This window comes from Solenopsis invicta, chromosome 9 (genome assembly GCF_016802725.1).
Source record: "Solenopsis invicta isolate M01_SB chromosome 9, UNIL_Sinv_3.0, whole genome shotgun sequence".
Taxonomy (NCBI): domain Eukaryota; kingdom Metazoa; phylum Arthropoda; class Insecta; order Hymenoptera; family Formicidae; genus Solenopsis; species Solenopsis invicta.
Window position 1 is genome coordinate 11,219,753 of NC_052672.1, and position 16,459 is coordinate 11,236,211.

Genomic DNA, 16,459 nt, shown 5'->3' on the forward strand with positions numbered 1-16,459 from the left:
TTTTATTATCTTAAAAGATCTTTGTAAAACGTACTCAATTAAATGATACGTATTATATGTATGTACATCTTTGAACAAATCAAACTGACGCATAAAAACTTGGCGTGCCTGAATCACGTATTATTACAGAATATACACACACCATGACTGTACCATTATATATATGAATGTAATAGAACGTGCGAGATGCAAGATCAAGGAAATTTCTTCGTCTCATTTTCTAGTCAGTAATTAATCATATTTAATCGCTCGTCGAGCAACCTTGCCGCTTTGCCGATTTGAATGCGCCCAATGCTTAAGATGCTAATACGGCTCTCTGATTGGTTGATGACATCTTAAGATGGTACTTAAAGCTGAGTACACATTTAACGAACAAACACACAGCGAATTATATGAACGTTCGTTATCATTTATAGTAGATTACGCTAAAAATAATGAGAATGAAACATTCGATTTGTGTTCAGATTAATTTCTTCCATAAAGCGGTTTTTAATATAAGAATCGATTTATTATATAAATATACCGTATATCCTAAAGTACCTTCAAGATATCATCAATCAATCAGAAAGTCGTATTAAGATCTTAAGACATTATAAGATGGTCAAATAAGAATCGACTTATGAATAATGTAGTTTTCTCTCTGCAGATACAATCCTTCTTTTTCTCTCCTCCAATTGCTGTCTCTCTCCTTTCCTCTCACACCGCGTGGTCTGCTTCGCGCCGCCATCTTGAAATGCAATGTCATCGGCGCGTCTGTGTCCTGTGCGTAAGTAAAGTGGGAGAGTCGGACGTGGTCGGTCGTTGGAATTCGAGATTTGTTCACGTTGCACACGGCAATCTTTCTTTTACATCGGCGAAAATGTCGAGCGGTGCACTCTTCGGCAACAATGCTTCGCGTGGGGCTTCGAAAAATCTCGTGGAGTTCAAAGCTGGTAAAATGACCGTGAAAGGAAAAATGGTTTATCCGGACACGCGGAAGGGCCAACTGTACGTCTACCAGTCCGACGACTCGCTGATGCACTTCTGCTGGAAGGACCGCACGACTGGAGTGGTTGAGGATGTAGGACAATTATTCTTGCTCTTAATGAGTCTGTAGGAAAATCCCGCGAAAGAAAAAACGCTTTTTATTTGCTCTGAGAAACTGCATCTCTTAACCTTCCGGAGCTGACTTGAGTTTACTGGATTCGCTCAGTTATAAATATTTTTTCAGGAAAATATAAAATAAACTAAATGCAAGGGAAGGTCTTCAACTCGGTAATGTAAAAAATTATGAAACTGTAGCAATATAGCAATATAGCAAAATTATGAAACTGTAGCAATATAGAATATTTTAATGTGCAGTAAACTTATTTTTACTGCTCAATTCATCCTGAAGAGGTCAAAGTGATAATTGATCATTTTTCGTTTTTATTTTATTTGGATATAATTACGTTATAATAAGTTCTCAAATTGATTAATCTCATTAAATAAAATAATTTTTTTTTATTTAAATAAAATTTTATTTTCTTTTGTTGATGAATAATAAAAACAAAAATTTAACCAATTTTCAAGTTGATTTTCTTTAGAGTGAATTTGGACAGAAAAAAAGTAATTTATTAGATATTTATCAAAATATCAATATATTGCCAAAATTTCATAATTTTTTTAAATTATTGAGTTGAGAATCTTCCCTTATTAGTATTAAATTTTTTTTAGAATTTATGTCATTTTGATTTATTGAAATTAATTAATGCTTTTTAGTTAACATAAATGAAATAGTTCTTACTGATCCAGCATCAGTAACTATATTATAGATTTTGGTATCAGGTTTTAGAGAGTTTGTTACATTTTGTTGCATTGTACTATATTTTGTTACAGTAATTTGCAATTTTTATTAAATATATAATATATACATTTCTACAATTGTGAACATGTGTATGTTTTCAGGACTTGATTATCTTCCCTGACGATTGCGAGTTTAAACATGTTCCTCAATGTAAAACTGGCAGAGTCTATCTTCTAAGGTTCAAGTCGTCAAATAAGAAGTTCTTCTTTTGGCTCCAGGTATAGAAAATGTACAGCTTTGTAATTACAAAATTATGGGAAAATTATTGATGCTCTAACATTTTCATTAAATATAAATTGATCGCAAAAAAATGATGGAAAAAAAATTCAGATTGAAATTGAATGATTCTATCTTGTTTATATAATTTATACATTTGATAATATTTAGCCTTATTATTCTCTATATTTTTTAATAATATTTATCTGAATTTTTTTTCCATCATTTTTTTGCGATCAATTTATATTTAATGAAAATGTTAGAGCATCAATAATTTTCCCATAATAAACATATGCTCTTAATGGCTTTTGATGATAGATTAAATTTTATATAAGAGAAAAAATAAAAAATAAAGTTATCTTTATTAATTTATTAATAATACTGTATTTTTGCATAAATATATAGAATTATGATAATTAAGTTGGAATAAATTAATTTATATCTATCTTTTTTTATATAATTTAATAAATATTTGATAATATTTATTTCGTGTTATATTAAATTAATCCTTGATTTAAATGCATATTAAACGTGACTTTACAAAATGCATATTTTTCTTGTATCAGGATCTCAAAACTGATAAAGATGAGGAGCACTGCAGAAAGATCAATGACGTACTTAACAATCCACCAACTCCAGGTTCTCAGAGAAGCGGCGGTACCAACGCCGAGGGAGATCTTCAGAATTTGTTGAACAACATGTCGCAGCAGCAGCTCATACAATTGTTTGGTGGTGTTGGTCAGATTGGTGGTCTGGGCAGTTTATTAGGTACAATGAATAGACCGCACAGTGTTCAAAGTACAAGGGCTTCCACTACGACCTCGTCCACTCCAGCCACTACGAATGTGACTAGACCGCCCCATTCGTTGACTCCTGGACCTAATACGGATTCAAAATCTTCGAGTGAGTTAACCATTTGTTTAAATAAAATTGTGTATTCTAATGATATATTTATTTAGGTAATAATAAATCGTCAACGAGAACGACAGCTCCGTCCACGCCAGCCGCGACGGCAGCGGCTCCAAGTAATAGAATACAGCTTAGCGATTTGCAGAACTTTTTGTCGGAAATTCCGACACCGTCTCGAACGGAACCTGCTGTACAGGTAATATCATATTGCTTTCTTTCATATCTATTACTAGTTTAAAAACGTTGAATTGGATTGAAATTTTGATTGAAAGATAATCAAATTTTCTAACAAATAATTTATGTGCAATTTTTTTATGTTTCTTATTCACAATTATTCTTTGAATAATTGAATTAGAAGAGTTTTGAATCAGCATGGAATAATTGATAACAGGTGATTGAAGATGTTAGAATTTTGTGAGCAGAAGATGCCTCTGTTATAAATTTTTAATGTTGGTTACATGAATACATACAATTACATAAATATATGTGTGTGTATGCATATATATATATATATATATATATATGCATATATATATATATATATATATATAGTATCTCAAAATTGCTTGATTTTTTCCATCACAGATTTTTTAGTTTTTTCATAATTAATTTACGTTTAATGAAAATGTTCAAGCATCTATATACATAAAAAAAATACATAATATTACAGCTTGCAATGGATTACATTGAAGAGAAAAGATAAAGTAAAATTATCTTCGTTAATTTATTAATAATTATTAGATAAACTTTAATTCTTTAACATAAACTTGTAACTTAATTATTAAAATAAAGAATATTTAAAATAAAAAAACCAATGATATTTTTCTTCTAAGGAAAGAGCATCTTCAAATTTGTCAATCAAGTAATGATTAACATTTTTAATGATACATGGGACATCTTATAAGTGATTTTTAATAAACAATTATGAAACGTTTTACGTTAAAATTGCATTATAAGGTGTTTACTATAAGTTAACAAGCTTGCTTTAAACATATGCATGTCATTACTCTTATTTTTTAATACAAACAAAGATTACAGTAAATGTATAAAAATCTTTTATATATTGAAAATGTTTTCAATCACAAATATTAATCAAATAAAATTTGATTAATTTTCTCAAGAATGCTGCATATACAATATTGATGTATTATACATTTGCATTCTTACCTAATTCTAAAAAAATATTGTTTGTCTAATATTAAAATATTTCTATGAATAATTTTGAAATAAATAATTTTTATATTAAAGATATATCAATTTAATCAATAATAATAAGATTATTATTTTAGTGCAAAATTGATCTTTAGGCATCAATTTATACGCAGATAACATAGTTTTCCTTCATATATGAAAAGATAAGATTAAATCCCTTCTCTCATCCTATAATAAATTGTGGTTGCAAGATCACACCTTTAATGTTTTACGTCTTAAAGAAGATAAATGTTATTATTAAATATATGAGTATGGACCATATGATATTGATTATACATATATTTTCTTATCAAATGAAAAGATAAAAAAATTTATTGTCATCAATTATTGTTATTATATCCTTTAATATGAAGGAGTAAGATTAGAAGAATACAGAAGAAGAACGGTATTTTTACAGTTTGTACATATAAAAAAATATAATATTTTGAAAACACAATAAGTAAGTGATAAACTATATATACAATCAGAACAGAATCTATATGGAAGTGCGTAAATAAAGTGTAATGTAGAAAATTCCAGAAATAGTTTATTGGAACAGATTTGATTATCTACTGATTATTTGTTACTAATTGTTTTTTTTTACAGCTGTTATCACTATCAGGAATATAAAGTGTCATTCTTGATAACAGAAGTCGCAGAATAATTTTCAGGCTCATTCAGTGTTTTACAAGTGTTTAAATTGGTTCTCTTTTTCTGAGTGAGCAAATTTTTTAATTTTGTTATTCATGAATAATTAATAACAATTCATATAATACATTGCTAGAAAATTAACGTTGAAAATACTACATGTATTACTAAATTAACAAAACTAAAGAAATTTGTGGTGGAATAACAGACACTTAACTAATGTACTTAAATTTAGTCGAAGTTTTGTTTTAATGTGTTACAACTAAGTTTATGTGTTAGTTTTTATGTGCTTGTAGATGATAATATCATTATAGAAGTCACGAGATCAATAAGTTCTTGCTAATGTTACAACGTTGTGTTTGTCTTTCTCGGTCTCAGAAACTCAGTAAGGTTTTAATAATCTATAAGCGAACTGCGTTATCGCTTTCAGTGTTACTTAGTTCAATGCAGTTTTATGTAGTAATATTTTCTTGCAAAACTGTTTAACATATTGTATATTTCCTATAATTTTGTGAAATTATGTTTACTAACATGCGTTGTTAAGTTATTTGATGCAAAAGTATCTTTGATGGGGAGAAGTGCTAAAAAAAAAACAAGTACGCACCATAACAATTGTTTGAAAAATTCGATCTAATGGTTATCGAATTGATTGGTTGTTAATTTGCAAGACATTGTCATTAGAGCAAGATTCGAAAAGACAGAGGCATGGTTTTCTCACTGTTCAATACTTTCCTTTGTCTGAACTTTTCCTGGCTGTCAGAGACTCTGGCTGTGCTGAGCAGTTGGGGAAGTTTCTCCGGGTATGTCTGTTGCTTTCGTCCAGCTACAGCGCAGCTTATTGTCCGGCAGAGGGGCGTAGCAACAGAGCTGACCAACGCTATCCCGGCGGCGATCTCTACGACGGAGAGCCTGGAGAGTGCTATGAACGTGCACTTGCCAGCCGGGGACAACCTCTCTACCACGCTATCATCTCCCCAGTTCTCCCAGGCGCTATCAATGTTCTGGTCTGCTTTGCAGTCGGGCCAGGCGGGCCCAGTCGTCCGTCAATTCGGCTTGGGAGCGGACGCCGTCAATGCCGCGGCCAGTGGAAACATCGAAGAATTCGTCGGCGCGTTGGAGTCCGAAGCGAAGAACGGTCAGGGACAGCAAGCGCAACAAGGACAAGACGACAAGAATAAGAAGCAATCATCGGCCGCTAGTCCTGATAAGAAAGACGATGACGACGAAGGCATGGCTTTAGACTAAGGATGAGATTTGTACGCGTCTCTTCATTTCGGACGTTTCCTTTTTCTATTTAGAAACCATGCGTTGCATATTATGTTACAATGAATCTACGTACGCAATAAAAAATCTCAATGAACAGTCTTCTTTGGAATAATTTATACATACATATATATATATACATATAATTTCGGTGACATAAACGTTTCTTTCAAAGTGTCTTCGGTGACATAAACGTTTCTTTCGAGAATTCGCACTTGTACATTTAACGAGAAAATAGCAAACACGTTGATTAAATAGAAACAGGAAAATTCGCTTGTCAAAATTATACATATGTATGAAAATTAATATATTAAACATTTTATATACAGTATACGATTTATTGGATTTATCAAACATTACGAACACTGAAATAAAATAATTTAACAAAACTATACATATACGATTCATATGTGAATATCCAAATAATACTTTCCGAAGTTTTGTTGCAATTTTAAAAAAACGATTGTTTTTTTAAATTTTGTTTCATTTAATTAATTTCGTAAAAAGTACCATCATGAGTGTTCTATGTTCAATAAATTTTTATTTATAGAAATTATTCAAAGGTAATTACAATATATTACATTTTATTTTATTCTAAAATAAAGTACAGACATTTGTTCTAAAAATTTTAAAGATGTTTATGAATTTTTAAAGATTATTTTTAAATAGATTACTTTAAATAGATAAAAAAGTGATCGAAAGTGAAATATCCATGATGATACCACGAAGATACCTTTCTTGACATAGTATTTCAAGAGGTAATAATTATTAAAAAAATACTTTTGTAAAAGGACTAATACATATTTCATTAATGAATGCAGTAATTGAAAGTAGAATTTAAATCATAAGAGAGATAGAATGGCGGGAAAATATCGTCCAATAAGATGCTTTTGTTTACGACGCACAAGCCTTTTATTGGGCCTTCGTGATAATCGATATATAACATCAGCTGTCCTGTTTTATCAACTCCTTGACTGAATTTGATAAAAAAGTCGAGACAAATTGATGCCTTGTCGTATCGTTGAATTGTTATTAATAATCGTGACATAATTAACGCAATTGTTTAGATCGATTTTTTTTAAAGTAAAAAGAAGGTTAGATCGAAGAAGCGAAGGTTGCTCGGGGTGACGCCGTCGATGTGTCGTCAGGTGTTTGTACGGTTGATCGCGGTGGTATCCGATTGGCCGTTTGATCATGACATCATTCAGGTGCGGCTGTAGGCGCGAGCAGCTAAGTATTCAGGTTCTTTCAACTAAATCTGTGAAAGATTAATATTAAGAAAGAAAGATTTTAAAAATTACAAAAAATTAATTGGCAATGCAAGAACAAATCCTAAAACACTTATAAAATAGTAAAGTGTAAAGTCGTTAAATTAAAAGATCTTTAAGTTGAATGAAATAATCTCATTGGCAACTGACGACGAAAATATATTCTATTATCCAAGTTTAACATTTAAAGAGATCTCTATCGAATAGAAAACGAATCAAAGTCTCGAATCACAAGTTTATAGAATATAGTTGAAGATGGCGTTTCCTTTGAATTTTTAATTAAACGTTGAAAATGATTAATCAAGAAATTCATAGAAAGTGCCGATCGGCACGCCGCCGTCGCGACGCGTCGTCCACGCTTCTTCGATCGAAGCAGCAGCAACTGGCCACGGCGCGGCGGCGGCGGCGGCGGTGGTGGTGGTGGTGGTGGTGGTGGTGGTGGCGGTCGCGGCGTCCGGCCGCCGCCGGGCGTTTGTTTGTAAACACGAGCGAGGGCGCCCGCTCGCGCCGGCCCTGCGCGCGCCGCCGCGGCTGCGCGCCGCCGCGCGAATCGAACAAGTAGTGGGGGGACTCCCTCGCGGAACGCTGATCGCCGAATGCGCCACGGCGAAATTTCGCTGACAAAAAGCCGCGGCGAGTAACGCGTCGGGCCGGACGCGTAAGGATCTGAGTTTTTTCGTCGACGTGTGAATTCGATCGGCGGCCGCGATCGGCGAGCCGCGACGTCACCATAGCCAGTGTCATCGTGAAATAAGCTGCGGGTATTGTAATTTCCCTCAATGCCATTGTTGTGATAGCGGTACCGCGGTGGCAGCGGCGACGGCAGCAGCAGCGGGTGCTAAGGCGGCGAGGGCGAGGAGGAGAGCAAGCGGGCAGGCAGGCAGGCAGTCATAGAGGCTTCCGGGGGGCACGAGGGGTGGGGAACGGGGGCGGAGGGAGGAACTGGCGGCGGGACGGTGTGTGCGTGAGTGCAATACTCGAGCGCGCGTAGCCCATGTATGTGTGCACAATGGCAACCTTGACACTTGGTGATCGTTTTTGGCGGCTCCGCGCCGTGGAGATCGTGCGTTCGGCGGCATCGCGTCGCGAGTGAAAGCGACGACGGCAGGCACGCCTCGAGTAACAATCGCGAGAGAAGAAGCGAGAGAGAGAAAGAGAAGTAGGAGGTGAAGGCGAGCGGTGCCGAAAGACGCGGGAGTGCCGCATACGTGGACGTCGCGACTCGATTGTCGCTCGGAATCTTCGACCACGGTATCCTCGGTACACAGTCCCCCGCGCGCACGGCCCTCCCTTTGTTTTGATCCTCGCGCCCCGTTGTCTTCATCCTCGTTCTCGTCCTCGTCCGAAGCGTGGCTGCGCCGAGACCGTCACGCCGCGCGTCGTGCTGCGTCGCGCCGTGCTCGCCGCGCGTCACGTCGCGTCGCGTCGCGAGCGCGCGGCGGCATCCCGACGTACATACACGCCGATCACGGAAAATAGACAAAAGCCGAGAGAGACAGACGGACGAAGCATTTATTTCCGTTGTAGGACAGGCCCTTTAAGAACGCGATAAAGGCAAATGCGTGATATAAGCGGCAAACAAGCGACGTATTAATACAAATGCAAAAGAGCGAGAAAGAGTATAAAAATGATATGCACAGTGTAAAATAGAATTTGGTGAAAAGATTATGCTGTAGCAGCTAAGAGATGAGTTTACAAGAGTTGTGCTAACATTATTAGATATGGTATCAAAATATATATTGTATAGAAATAATGGCTAAGATAAGAAATGAGTTTACATTAGTACAGAAAGAGAGAGGGAAAAAAAGGTCAAATTGAAGGTTAGACGAGAGAGAGTGACAAGTGTCAACGGTGGTTGTGCAAACTGTATGAATCATCGCCCTCGTACTTGTCCATCGCGTCTCGTTGCAACGACACGCTCGTCCGTGTGCGAGGTGATAAAATTCTGATGATAACTTCGAAGTTGTTCGCTCTTGAAGTGTGTCTCGCTTATTAAACGAAAACTTCGGACGTGCGTACGTATCCTAGTTGAATTAAATTCATTTAACGGCGATGTCTCACGACGAGTTTTAGTGATATCAATACAAATTTCATTGTTTTATTGTTTAAGAGATGATCTATAAATGAAAGATATATAATACATAATTTTAAGTGGATAAATAGCTGTAATTGTACATAAGATTTTATATTTATTTCTTTGTCTCATTTTTAATTCTAATTAATTTCGCGATATTTTTAGCATGAACGCTTGACACGTTTGTGTAACTATTTTTTTCTTTTTATATAATTAGAAGGTTTGAAATTAATTTTTACGCGAAAAGAAACGCATTCGTTTGATTTGAAGAAAATCGGAGTTTCGTGAATTTTTAAGGATTTGAAGCACGTTTTTCCTCGCGGTTCTCGTCGCGTATTATCGCTCTGCGAAACGTGCGCGGAGAAAAGTCAGTCGCGCGACCGGTCGGACGACCCAATTTCTTCTCTCGTCGCTCGCGATATGATGAGGAGGAAAAAAAAAGAAAAAGGAGTCGCGTAAGTACACGGTGCTGACGACGGGCCGTGTTTCTCTAAGGCGCGTGTGCGCGAACGCACGCGGAAGAGAAGACGCGTCTCTTCTCTTCCTTCTGCGTACGAGGAGTGCGTACGCGTCGCGCGCGACGCGAGGGATTTGATCACGAGGGAGATACGATTTTCCGAAACGCCGGCAATCTTTTGTAACGATAGGACCGAGTAATTTTGTAATTAATTTTGCTCGTACTTTTCGAAGTTCGGAGAAGAAACGTTGTAATTGTTCCTTGTATACATTTCCATCACATATATTTCTATTTCTACAATGAAAGAAAGATTACAATATATTTAGTCTAATAGTCTCTAAATTGTAAAGTTAAAATTTATTTGAAAAATTACGTAGGTTTGATTTTTATTTTATTTAGGAATAGATCACTCACAATAAAAAAAAATGGTCTTGCAAGTACACAAAAAAAAATAGTTTTAAATCGATAATTTATTATTTTATATATAAGGAAGAATATAAATTCTTGCTTATATCTTGGAAGAATTTATAATCTTAAACAGACCTAATTTCCTTACATGAAAATTTTTCTTTTTATGTAAATACATTATGACTGTTTAAGATTATAAATTTTTTCAACAAGATTTTATATTCTTGCTTATATGTGAAACAATGAATTGTTGATTTTATACTAATTTTTTTCTGTGTATAGTCATTTTTTAATTGCAGAAAATTAATTAAGGTAGATAATTGATTAACAAATATTGTTATACTTTGATACTTAACTAATCTAAATAACCGAAGCAGAAGAATTTTTATTTGAACTTAGGTATTACAGAATTTATATCTAAATTTCTGAAATTTAGAAAGAAAATTTTTCTGTGGCGCTTATTCATGTTAAGGCCAATCATGTTATAAAATTGACTGTATAATTGGCAGTAAATTTTTTAAAAAGTAGACTAAAATGTTGCTATTATAAACTACTATTATTTAACAAATAAAAGAGTCTTATTTTTGAATTCATTGATGTAAATCGAGAAAGTTTTGATTCGAATACAAGATTCAAATCTAAATTATACTGAAGTTATAAATCTAGCAATAAGAATACAAATTACATATATTAGCAATTTTAAAAAATTATATTTAAAGTAATTATTATATAATCAATATTGTTTTTTTATATAGAAATTTTTTTTTAATTATCTGTACAAAAACTTCAATCAATCATTTGTAGACATAAAAAAATAAAGCGTAAAGCTGAAGATTACGTGAAAAGACTATTAATCATGAAAGACAAAAGAGAGACAATTGCATGAATCAAAGAGAGAAAGTAATATTGCTTTCTGTTTTTTTTACCTTCGTTAACTGACGAGAGACACGCTTGGTTTTTATTATGTCTACGCAATAATTATGTTATTAATTAAATGTTACGTTTCAACGATTCAATTTGATTTAATTCGATTTAATTCGGTTTGAATAAAATTTTATCGATTCTATTCGATTCAATTTCGAACAAAGAAATGAAATTCGTTTCGGTGTCGTAAAACCTCGATTCGCACATCTCCAATGTTCAAACCAGCATAAAACATACCGTTTTTATGTTATGTTTGACGCTAGCGTGTTTCACGTGATCATGTCATTCCATAAGCGCCAAAAAAAGTTTAAATTTTCTAACTTCAAATGTTAAAGCTTGGAATCAATTAAAGTAGAATATTGATTGAATAATTTTTTATATAACTGAAAAAAATAGATCAAAACGCCGCAAAGACTAATATTAGTTTGAAAATATAAATTACTAATAAATATTCAAAATTATTTTTAATAGAAATTGGATAAACTGAACGTTTTGAAATAGAGATTTTATATGATAATTATATTTAATATCATGTATTATTTGAAAAATTCTGTTTCAGAGTTTTTCAGTTTTAATTACTTATTTCAAATATTTTTCCATTTTTGTAATTAAATTTTTCAGATAATACATAATCTTAAATATAATAAATATAATCATATAAAATTATAATTATATTCTAAATTATAATAATCCCAATTGGTATCAAGCTTTGATGCTTCAAGTTAGAAAATTTGAATCTATTTTTGGTTGACGCTAAGATCGAGTGTGGTCATGTGAATCCTCGAAACGTCTCTAGCATCAAGCATCGTAAAAAGGTATCTTAACACAGAATTTCATATATGGCGAGGAGCCATTGGGTCAGCTAGATTTAAACGAGATGATCGCATAGACACATGAAGATTTCGTAGCGCACTTTTTTATTTCAAAGTTTGACTTTGACTTCTCAATATTTTTACATTTGAGTCGTATGTCACAGTATTGCGTAGCACACATTAGGTGTATACATATATATATGTATATCGATTATATATCTGTGTTTGAAATAACATGATGCAATCCGTTATGAAACACCTCGTTTAATGTATATATTGCAATTTCCTTGTTCTAATGAAACTCATTTTTATTCTATACAAAATGTATTATGATAAAAAGTTCCGGTTTATTGATCGCGCAATGTGAACATTCTGAACGAAAGAAAGACCAAAATTGTACACCGAATGATCCGCGGCAAGTAAATGGAGAAGCGCATTACGTTCTCGTTTAAACGTGCGGATTATTGATGAACGGTGCTCTCGGCTTTTGTTCTTCATTCATAATGTTATCGCTTAGCGGCGTGGAAATAGCGTCGAGAAATGTCACACCATACATCTGTCGACAATCGATGTAACTGTTTCATGCCCAAGTATATTTGATTTTATACATAGGCACGTACGCGAATATCCTTCGCAAATATTCTGTGTCTATTAAAATAAAATACCTTTTCTGTGGCAAAACAAGGATAAAGGATCGCGTCTTGTTACAAGGAAAAAAACCGATTATCTTATCTGCTATTATTATCTCTTCGTGATATTAAATATTATCACAGATATATAACAACGGATGAAACGGAGCCAAGTGAAAGAAATATCGCAAATGTTATTACATCTGAAATTATATTCGGATTTTCTCGCTCTCACTTCCCAAGGATCAGAAAAGCAAATCTACCTCTCTCTCCCCTTTTTTAATCTTCCGAATTCATACGTAAATTTTATATATATAGCTATATAGAGCTTCGTTATTTTAAACAATTATTTAAATAATTGATTAGTCAGGCTCGATATACATAGGGAATAGACAAAATAATGTGAACACCTGGAAATACACTATTTTATTAATAATAGTTAATCTATCATTCTTTAAGGATGTATAAGATTTTTCAAAACATTGAGAAAATTTATGAAACAATTACATATTGTTTTATATTGTATTTGAAAGTAGTAAAAGAAGTTTGGCAGCGATTTTCAATCTGGATAGAAAATTATTTCAATAAGAAGTGGACATGTACTCTAATGAAAATATAATTAGGAATGGAATAAGAAATAATGAAAAAAAATTTGAATTTTTTAATTAAAGAGCTTTACATATTCAAGATGATTTATGTAAAGTTTCATTGCGATGCAGAGATTGAGTCTGTAAAAATTTATTCCTTTACACTGTATAGTCAATTGAAAGATGTTCCGTTAAAATAATAATATTCAATATTATAGAATATAGTGATTATTCAAACATTGTATGAATCCAAATAAGTATGTATTAAAGACAAATGGTAGAGTAATTTCTTATTAATAAAAAAATTAGTTATATATTTCCTACACTGTTAAAAATCGGCAGCAAAATTTAATACAATGTAACAAAGGCAAGGTTTAAGCAGGTACATTATAAACGTTTAATGTTGCCAAAAGTGCACTAAATTTCATAGATTTCATAGGTACATTAAATTTAATGTTTAACTTAAAGATACATTGAATTTCATTTTTAGCGGTGTAGGTGTTTGTTATTTTGTCCATCCCCTGTATATGTGAATGCAAACAAGGGAAAACAATGTCATACAAACTAATTGGAGATTGATAAAAAAGTTAAAAATATATTTATTCTCAAATGAATTAATGAAAGTTGATAATTAAATATTTTAAATAACGCAAAAATTGAGACGTTGAAAGAAATAGAATGGAAGCCAAAAAAAAAAGTTTAAAGCCATCACTGCCTGCCCGCGCGCTTCCGGATCTCGCGAGTGTGCGGCGGTTTCGATGAATACCGGTGACAAGTCCTCTGACGTGCGAATGTTCTTGCAGAGAATCGTCACGTGTGCGGACGTTGACGTCGGAGCGGCAGCGAGGGATGCGATTTCCCGTGTTCGCGAGTGATCGCCGCGGCAGCACGGCTGCCGCGACCACGTAGTCTTGCGTGCACGCACGCGGACAGAACAGTACAGTCGTCAGTGCATCGTCATCATCGTCGTCGTTGTCGTCGTTGTCGTCTTCGTCGCCGTTGCTCCGTGCGTGCGAACCAACCGACTACCGAGAATGCCGGTGTGAAGTGAAGAACCAAGCGTTGCGAAAAAAAAAAGAACGCATCCGCGATCCTTGCATGTCGTAAATTTTACCTATCACCCCCGAGGAATCACGCAGAAACAAGGTGAGCGCGCAGAGTTCCCTTAGGCGTCTCTCTCTCGTCGCGGGATTCGAAACCCGACGGAATTTCAGCCGAGTTCAGTTACCGGGACTGTGGGACGCGCGAGAAGAACGATCTCCGCGTGTCTCTATGTGCTTGTGTGCCGAATCGTCGTCACCGAGAGAGATTCCGTTACCGCGTACACGCAGCCGGAAATTGAACTCGTCGAGATTGTCACGGTTTCATATTCCTACATTCTTTCTTTTTCCATTGTTATGCCTTTAACTCTTTCAAGACACTGATGATAATTTATCTCGCGAGATTCTCGATGCTTTTGGGAAATTAAAGTGGAAATTGATCGAGGCCACTGTTTATTCGTTTTGCATAGAGTTTGCATCGATGGTTTGATTTTGTAAAATCAAAATGAAAAATAATTGGAAAAATTGTAAGTTGTAAAATTAAGGATGTATAGGTATCTTGTATCTCAAAACATTAGCAAAAATATAAAAATTTCATAAAATATTCTAGTATTATATTTGAGTATCTGTAAAATTTGAGCGCAAATCACTTATTGGTTTAAGTTATTTAATTTTTTGATCACTCTTAATTCTTAAAATCGCGTTTTTTATTGTTTGCAAATTTGACGAGGAAGTAGTATTACTAATTAAATTAAAATTTTTAAACATGCTAATAAAACTTTACTGAATATTTATGTAAAAGTTCAGTTAGATCCACTTACTCGTTTAAAAGTTATTTATTTAAAACTGCAGTAAAATATAGTAATTTTCGCTGCAAAACCATTATAAATAAAATTTTTCATTGTTTTCTTCTTTGCAGCTAATTTCGGGGCCAAAATTTTTTGACGATTAGAAAAAAAAAGGATTAACTTAGAGAAGCCTTCAGTTCTTAAATTTCAATAACTTTAGCTCGCATTGTATAGACAAAAACAGTTTTAAGAAGTTTCTCTCCTTCAAATCTCGTCATTTATGCAACTCAAAAGTCTCGTCTTGAACGAGTTAAAGTCATTTCGTGCACTTGTATAGATTGCCTTTTTTTTTGCGCAGCTTTAATTTACACGTGCTTTGATGCTTCATCAATAATTTATGTTTTGATATACCGCTTTGTATCTATCACTTCTTTCAGACCGTGCAGGGTGCTTGAAGTAGCTACTTGAAAATCATGCTTTCTCCTATTCTGAGTTCTACATTCTTCGCAAATTTCTAATACAATCAGCTATAATTTTCTCCGCATGTTTAGCACTAATTGTGTTAAATAGATGTTGAGAGTACAAACCGAGAATTGTCAAGAATAGACATAATTACCGAGGAAGAAATATCGCCTTAGGATGTTGAAGTCTGATAATATACAGTTTATAGGATCAACAAAATAGAAGTTAATCGGCTGTTTTAGTATTTCCGTTCGTATTCCATTACAATTTTATTATCACGAGCGTAAAACGTGTCGCGCCTCGGTGCGTGAGTTTACTGATTCCGGACGACGTTAATTGCGAGGTAAATTTGTTCAAGCAAAACCACGCGAGTAAGTTCTCATTTTCCAATGATTAATTTTCAACACGACGAAGGTGCCGATTTCTTATTTTTAGTTCGGTTTAAAACGTTGAAATGAAACATGGAGAGAAAAAGAGAATGAAAGATATTCATACTGTGGAAAGAATATACGTCCGCAAGGACGATAGCGGTGCACGGCCAGGACAAACAAAGAATGAAGGGAATGAAACGCGCACGCACATGGACGAAATGGAAGGAAACACGAGAGAGGAGAGACGGAGGAAGAGAAAGAGAAAAAAAGAGAGGAGATGAGAGACGGACAGAAGAAAGGAGAGGCAAAGCTACTCGGCAAACTTGAGAAACGAGAATCGCACCGGTCTGCCGAACTTCTCGTAGTTTGTTTGGACGGTATTTTGCATTATTTTTTTTGTACGTTCTGCTATTATCGCGCGAAAGCATCTGAAATCAATATAAAATTTATATTTCTCTGAGCATGCTAAATATTGCTATATTGGTGATAATAAGAATAGAATGGGAAAAGTATTTGCGTAAAAATATCAAAATCCTCTGGAGAAATAATTATAAATGTCTATGTTATTTAATTATATCTATAATTAA

The 16,459-nt window shown here is 34.1% G+C and overlaps 2 protein-coding genes across 8 annotated transcripts in view; both read left to right on the plus strand.

The window, feature by feature from the left end:
* The first annotated feature begins 714 nt into the window (after positions 1-714).
* On the plus strand, positions 715-6,383 carry LOC105207420 (proteasomal ubiquitin receptor ADRM1-B). Of its 2 annotated transcripts, none has more exons than XM_026134636.2 (5): positions 715-1,060; positions 1,927-2,043; positions 2,608-2,944; positions 3,001-3,146; positions 5,639-6,383. In XM_026134636.2, exons 1-5 carry the CDS (start codon positions 734-736, stop codon positions 6,032-6,034), a joined length of 1,323 nt encoding a protein of 440 aa, XP_025990421.1. In that variant the 5' UTR covers positions 715-733; the 3' UTR covers positions 6,035-6,383. The 2 variants fall into 2 exon arrangements, with proteins under 2 accessions (XP_025990421.1, XP_025990422.1); XM_026134637.2 differs by having other exon boundaries at positions 716-1,060; positions 5,807-6,383.
* A 1,553-nt stretch (positions 6,384-7,936) lies between these two features.
* The window catches only part of LOC105208282 (protein argonaute-2), a 36,819-nt gene continuing 28,296 nt past the window's right edge, over positions 7,937-16,459 (plus strand). The window contains exons 1-4 of one of the 6 annotated variants that reach the window (XM_026134674.2): positions 7,937-8,081; positions 14,015-14,357; positions 15,477-15,844; positions 15,937-16,249. In XM_026134674.2, the coding sequence (XP_025990459.1) occupies positions 16,150-16,249 (100 nt within the window). In that variant the 5' untranslated portion in view covers positions 7,937-8,081; positions 14,015-14,357; positions 15,477-15,844; positions 15,937-16,149. Of the gene's footprint in view, positions 8,082-8,273; positions 8,581-14,014; positions 14,358-15,476; positions 16,250-16,459 lie in introns of those variants that run through there. The other 5 variants (XM_026134676.2, XM_039453548.1, XM_026134675.2 and 2 more) reach the window with 5 other exon arrangements.